Below are 7018 nucleotides of genomic sequence, written 5' to 3' on the forward strand. Positions count from 1 at the left end.
CGGATAATTTGTATAGGAGTTATAGACTCTTTAGTCTGCTAAATCGGTAGTATGGCCGTAGGTTGGTTATTGTTGTTGTTTAACCCCATCGCAAAAGTGCGTAAGTGCAAAGTTGTGTGGAATTACCCTAAGATTTATATTTCAACCGACTTTATATTTAACTACATTATTTTTCGACATTTGAACTGATCTCGTTCCATTAAACCCATTTCTTATCACTATGAAGCCGGTTGAAGATGATTCCAAGAACGAACGGCGCTCATATGCGCACGAGAAGGTCCTGATGTACAGCAACAATGTGTTAATTGGAAATTGATACAACAATCGGTTCCAGGGCCCTGTATATACGGGAAGCACAATACTGCCCGGTCTAATGGCAGAAAAGGGTTGCGAAAAACATCAGTCGTGCACTCAAGCCTTCTTCACAACATTCGACTACACCCAGTCGGTTCATGATCACTTGGTTACCAGAAACCGAATGTTTGGTAATAAAGTCTCCCAAACTGGAGGTCTGAAGCTTTATGATGCTGAGCAGTACCTCAACAACTACACATCTATGAACACCCTCATGTACGACTTGTTCCCCAGACTGCGCCAGGAACAGAGCGCAAAGATGAAAGAATCCGGCCAGTTGGAACACTCGCGAGTTAGGTTAGACGGACTGGATAGCTATGGAAACTACAGCATCGTTCATAACAAATTGCGTTGCAAGTTGGCCAAAGAACGACCCCCTCGGGGAATAACCAGCTACAAAGGAGACTTTGCGAAGAAGCCGGCGAGACACGATACCGAGGATGTGGGTGAGTGGACGTTTGCTGATGAAGCTACTAAAAAAAAGGACCGTGACAAGTTTATTTTCCTCAATTGCAACATGCATGAAGACTTGAAAAGTACGTTTAATGTAGTTTCGGTCAAATAAATCAAAATTCTTGGTACTGATTGTTTGGCGAATTTTTGGGGTATCGGGGTTATCGAAGGAGGCTAGGATTTTATTATCCAACTCTCGTTTTGATTGTGATACACATTTTTATTAAAATTTAAAACTCTAGTATAAAATTAAACAGAAAATAGGACGTCATGATTAGCTCAAATCAAAAGTCTTTGGCGGACAGCAGGGCCTCGCCGCAGTACAGTCCGTCTGTGTTAATTGGAAACTGGGCGGAACGGCGCTACGCAGTGGAGGAGCAGAGCAACGCTATCTTGCCAGGCATCCAGGTGATTGGATGTGAACATCATCGATCGCTCTACAAAGATTCATTTACGGAAGACGATTTCGTTTCCCCCGAAACAATGCCATTTTTCACCGAACACCGCAAGCTGGCCTATCAGAATTTTATGAAAAACAATCGTACCAATTTGAGCCTGGTTGATAGTGATTCTTTAAAGCGCAATTTCACCACAACCATGACCCTTGAATTCCAGGAGCTGCCTAGACTAAAGATGTTACACGCTTGTAGAGACCAGGGCAAGATAGGGCTCCCGCAACAGCCTTTTGAGGTTGACCGACTTCAGGCATTCGGGAATCTGACCAAGACCCACAACTATCTAAGGCGCTTTAAGTGCGAGAAACTTCTGTCCGAGCTTAGTTACATGCAAACAACCTATTCTGCTTTCTTTAACCGGCCATGGAAGCGTCAGCCAATCTTTGAATTTGGCCCGGACTACGATGGCGTGGTAAAGTTTGATTTGGCTTGCTAAAAAATTTTAAGTCGTAAGAGCTGAAATGTAGTGTACGTAGTCAGAAGTGAAAAATTAAAAATATACGGTCGGTAATTTATATTACAAGATTCAATTTATTTCAAATCATTTTCTTGTATAATCATATGGTTTTTATAATTTAAGTAGTCCTTATAGTTTTGATGCCAGAAATTCATTGTGGTGTAACTTCTTTTTCCTTTTTTTATCTTTAAATCCTCTTTTTAGCTATTTTGTTCTTGGTTGAGTTTTCATTTTGGAAATTAGTACAGAAATAGACGACTACAATATTTTTTGCTTGTCTTGCCTTTTTTATAGAATATATATGTAAATATTAATTAATTATTACAAAAAGTAAAATTTTACGACATTAAACTAGACGACGCAATTTTTTGCATATGATTACTCGCTTAAATACTTTACTTTTGACTTGATATTTTCTTGCCTTAAAATCGTATTTTCTTACTTTTGAATTCCATAATTTTGGACTGCCATAATAGGTATTTTTTTCTATTTTCGAATATGTTTCATCTTTTTGGCTGATGAATATTTTTAAAATGATTCTTAAAAGTTAAACCAATGGAAGGTATGTGGGGTAAAGCGTGTGGTGTTGTCAGTGGGTTTTTGCTTTGGTGGTCAAATATTTGGTTGTTTGGTTTTGTGCTTTTGGTCTGAATATCGTATTTTTGAACTGGGAACTGGGTGATTGTGTAGTTGGAAAGTTAATTCTGGAGTGGTTTGGAAGTTTTTTATAAATTTTCTGATTATATGTACGTATATATGTAGTTTCTTAATTTGCTTACAACAATTAAAATTTGGAATTTTTTCCTTTTTAGAGTTATTTAATTTCTTACTTTCATGACCGTTAATTTTGAGTTCAATTCTTTATTTTAGCTTTATTTCTTAAACTTTCAATTTTCACATTCAAAGTGGTTAACGGTTTAGTGTTTTTATGTTTTAATTGATTTTTCTTATACGTAGTACCTAAAATAGTTATTTTTAGTATTACTTAAATTTTATGTCAAAAATGATGCTTAGGCATTTGACCTAAATTTAAGTTCAAATATTCTGTTTTGTTGCTCCAAATAATGTAATTGAATGTGAATAACCACAGCATGATTGCCATTATTCGAGTGTTCCTTTTCTTCAATTTTTGTTTTTTTTTTAATTTTGGAATGACCGAGAGTGTTGTTATAGCCGAGAACATTTATTCTTTTTGATTTTGCCAAGAAGGGTTGTGGATATGAGTGTGTTTTTCCAAGATTTTGACCTGGTATTTAGATCATTCATTCATTGCCATTGGTAAATCGCCATTCGCTAGATTTGGATATCTAAACAATATACGCCTTCGCCAAAAGCGAGATTTAGTCATCGAAAAACTTATTTTATTTTAATACTTTAGGTTGAAAGTTTGCAATCTAGATTGTTATTTAAATATGTTGCCAGATGAGTTTTGAGAAAATTGTATTATTTCCAAATACGTGTAAGGTATTATTTACCATTATACTGGTTCAGCAAAAACTAAAATACGTGGAATGAAATTTAAATTTTAGTAGCCTTCAAAATTGTTAATTTAAGAAACCGCAAAGGTTTATTTTTCATTGTTTGCTTGTCTAAAGCTTGTTGTTTAGCGTCAAACTCGGAGATGTCTTCAGAACTAACTAAGGATTGGTTTAGATCGAAAATTAAAGGTTATGCTTGAACTAAGATGTCACTTAATGAAAATGAGGTATATTTTGAATGTATTCTATTATGTTGCGTAGCCAGTTTTATTGTTTTCAATATTCTTATTGTTGGGCCAATAAAGTCAATTTTTACCAAGAAAGTGAGATTTATTTTTTAAGTGAGATTATTTTTTTGTCTCTTGTAATATAAAAAATTTTTTTTCAAGTATTTTGCTTTATTTTTTTTTTTTTTTTAATTTGATTTTTATATTTATATGTACGTATTACCTTTTTCTTACACTGAATTGATAAGAAATTATACAAATTTAAATATAAAAATGTTTAACAATTTTTAGCTGTTGTTTCTGGTAATGCATTTTCCTCTTTAAAAAATATATGTATATAGTCTGCTTGCTCTTAATTTATGCTTTGTTGTATACTTAAAATCGTCTCTATTTATAATTCCACTTTTGATTCGGTTCTCATAATCTGCTACTGCTTTAACTGTTATTTTCTCAATTGGGTTGGTTTGGTTGCTGTCTGTTGTATAAAAGTCGTTCAATAAGAAAAACATGTTTATTGTACTATGGTTGCTGCTGCTCCGTAATCCGTTGCATCTTTGTTTTTTGTATATGTTGTAAATTAAGAGATTTATTCGGTTTATTGTTGTTTACGTGTATCAGGCTATTGGCTAGTCCAGGCCAGGCGAGAGTCCTGATCCTGGCAGTATAGTATCACTATTGCTTTGTTTTGTAAGATTCTGTTTTAGTTGACTATATTTGATTCGACTTTAAGGTTTTGATTAACGGTGGCTCAACGAACCAAAAATTGTCAAGTCTTCAATGCAATTCTCACTTTCTGATAAAAATAAATTTCAATTTGCGATCTGTTGGGAAGTCAAAAACAGTTGAATTGTTGAAATTGCAGTGCTAATACTTCTATTTGTGGATATGTTGCGTTCAGCTGTAACTTAAAGCAGATTCTTGAAACTCGATAATATCTATTATTTCTCTATACCGCTTGAACACTTACTGTTCATTATCTGTTCTATCTTTGATGCATTCGCTACTTGTTAGCAAAATGTGTAAAATAATTGATTTACTTACGTTGGTACTATTGCATTTGCAGTTGCAGTTTTTGTTTGCGTATGTACAGTTAGAGTTCAGTTATAGTTAATAAAAAGTGCATATCGCGGTGTGTCGGAGCACCCTGATGATAGCATAAATAAAATTTGTTTCTATTGGCTCCGTTCAGTTATTATTTCTATGGTTGCTATTAAATGGTAGTCCCTGTCAAATGTTTATAATAATTACAAACGTATGCTCTCCATTAATGAATTGTCAACAACAAAAATTTATTGCGTATTGCGTTCGACTCAATCTCAATTTCAATCTCCAACTCCAAAGTGGTTACTAGGTTGTTGAACTTATAGTAAATCATCGTATCTGATAATCTCTGCGCGTAGTCATCTGCTTTTCACATAGGCGAGCACAACATTAAAAAATATTTGTTTTCATTTGCATACTTCGCCTAACACTTAGTTGAATATACCTTTATATTTGTTAAGTAAATGTTACTATGTTTTCGGCTTTAGTTTGTTTTTTTTCGGCTTTTCCTGCGTTTATCTTTTACTATTTTTTTTATTTTCTTTTATTATTTATGTTGCTATGTGGATTTTACATTTGATTTCCTTTTTTTTTGGATTTCGGGTTATTTTGTATTCTATTTCACGTTGTTCAGAAAAATAAACTTCGAAGCAATTCAATAAAATCATTTCATATGTAAACCAGTTCTAAGCCTAAGGGCACTCTGTATAACAAAAAGTTATATGAGATGATGAAAATGAAAGTATTTTAGTACTGTCCCTAAATACTTGTTGGCTTTTATATGTTTTATTTTTTTGTAAGGAAAAAATTGATGTTTGTGTGTATGTAATCTGGGAATAATCATTTAATGGCAATCCAATGGATGCCTGTAATGCGTCCTTTCTTCGGATGACTTCTTCCAAATCTTTTTTATAGGTTACCTCAATATTTTAAGATATATTGTATACATAGAGAGTATGCTTTAAATACTTTAAAAAATATAATACATCATACATACATATAATAAGATTTTTGGGTTTTTATAAGTATGCACTATTTGATATTTTTCTTTCTTTTGTTTTCAAATGTTTTTTTTTATTTCTTTAGTTTTTGAATGGTCTTGGGTTCTTTAAGATTAAGGGTGACAGAACTTTAGTTTGTTATTCGAAAAAGTATTTTACCGTTTGATAGTTTTATTTAATATTCGTGATCATTGATCATTCAATTCTGTACCACCCACAAAAATCAACCATAATCGTTTTTCATTGAGCTCTCATTGCCCAAGAATTAAGAAAATAATATTATAAAATATATTATTCATACATAAGTAGATTTTTATCATTTCCGTATCATTGCATATTTATCTATTGATTTAATTATTATTCCTTTCGTTTGGTGATTTTCTTCAATTATTTGTTTCTTGATGGTTGCTTGGTGGTTGACTTAAAAACTATTATCACTATTGCAGAAAGCGGCTGTACTTTATTACAATGCGTTCGTTTCGAAGGATAACGGATTGGAAGTTTTATCCCCTTTACTCTCTGCCTCCAACCAGCAATCCTTTTCCGTTTCTGCATTGTTATTGTTTGTATGTGTAGTAGGCATTTTTATAAATTTTTGGTTGATCTGTGTTTTAGCAATATCTTGAGTCTGAATTGTAGCCGGAAGGTAATCATTTATTATATTTATACTCTTAATATGTATTTTAATCATGATTATTTTCATTTAGAATTAATTTCATTAAGAAGAAAGGATTTTTCATTGTTTGGATTTTTGATTTTAATTTTTTGTGTATCGAGAGTTTTCATCGAAAATTTGATTTCGAGATAAATTTGTCTTTGTCATGTTTGATTTGTTTTCCGATTGAAATGTGTCAAGTTAAAATATTCCATATCCATGCCTATATTTGGTTGTGTAAGTTTCTTTGATGTTCTTTAAAGTTAATTATTTCTTATGAGTACTTGTTACGGCCTTTTGATACTGCAATTAAAATTTCTGCTATAAAAATTACTTGTATTTGTACTATTGGTTGTTTAAATTGGGCTATTGTTGGTTGTTAGGTATGCTTGTAATTTTCTGTTTTTTCTATTTCCTCAGCATGTTTGCGTTCTGTTTTCTGCGGTGTTATACCATTATGTATATATCCCCATGAATCATTTGTCTCGATTTTTAAGTAGCCCCTTTGCTTGCCTAGGCTTTATGTCATCTTTCTGGAATGGCTTACAGGTTTGGTCTTCGCATATCGATTGTACATATATTTTTTGTCGTGGCCGGTGTGCTTCTCCATACTAGCTATGTGGATCTCACTTAAGCAGCTGTTTTTTAATTTTCTCTTAGTTTTTTTGGAACTTATTTTGCTATTCAATTTCCTTAGCAACTCGAAATCAATCGGTTCAAAAACTGATAAAACTTATATAAGAAATATTTAAATGATAATTTACAAAGTGAAAATGTAATAAAAAATATATAAAGAGCTACCCATATACCACAAAGTCATTATATATCGTTTAGCTGATCCTTTCCTATGACTAACATGTATCAGTCCAAGACAGGATAGCTCAGGATATAGAATGT

At 32.7% G+C, this 7018-nt stretch overlaps 1 protein-coding gene across 1 annotated transcript; it reads left to right on the forward strand.

Moving 5' to 3' along the window:
* Nucleotides 1-1077: 1077 nt before the first annotated feature.
* Nucleotides 1078-1792, forward strand: LOC108122887 (uncharacterized). The gene has a single exon (XM_017237716.3). It carries the CDS (start codon nucleotides 1078-1080, stop codon nucleotides 1696-1698), a length of 621 nt encoding a protein of 206 aa, XP_017093205.2. The 3' UTR covers nucleotides 1699-1792.
* Nucleotides 1793-7018: the final 5226 nt, after the last annotated feature.

The sequence above is a fragment of the Drosophila bipectinata genome, chromosome 3L, assembly GCF_030179905.1.
Source record: "Drosophila bipectinata strain 14024-0381.07 chromosome 3L, DbipHiC1v2, whole genome shotgun sequence".
Lineage (NCBI taxonomy): Eukaryota > Metazoa > Arthropoda > Insecta > Diptera > Drosophilidae > Drosophila > Drosophila bipectinata.

Coding starts and splice junctions, on each gene's coding strand:
- LOC108122887 (XM_017237716.3), top strand. CDS start 1,078: ATGATTAGCTCAAATCAAAAGTCTTTGGCGGACAGCAGGGCCTCGCCG.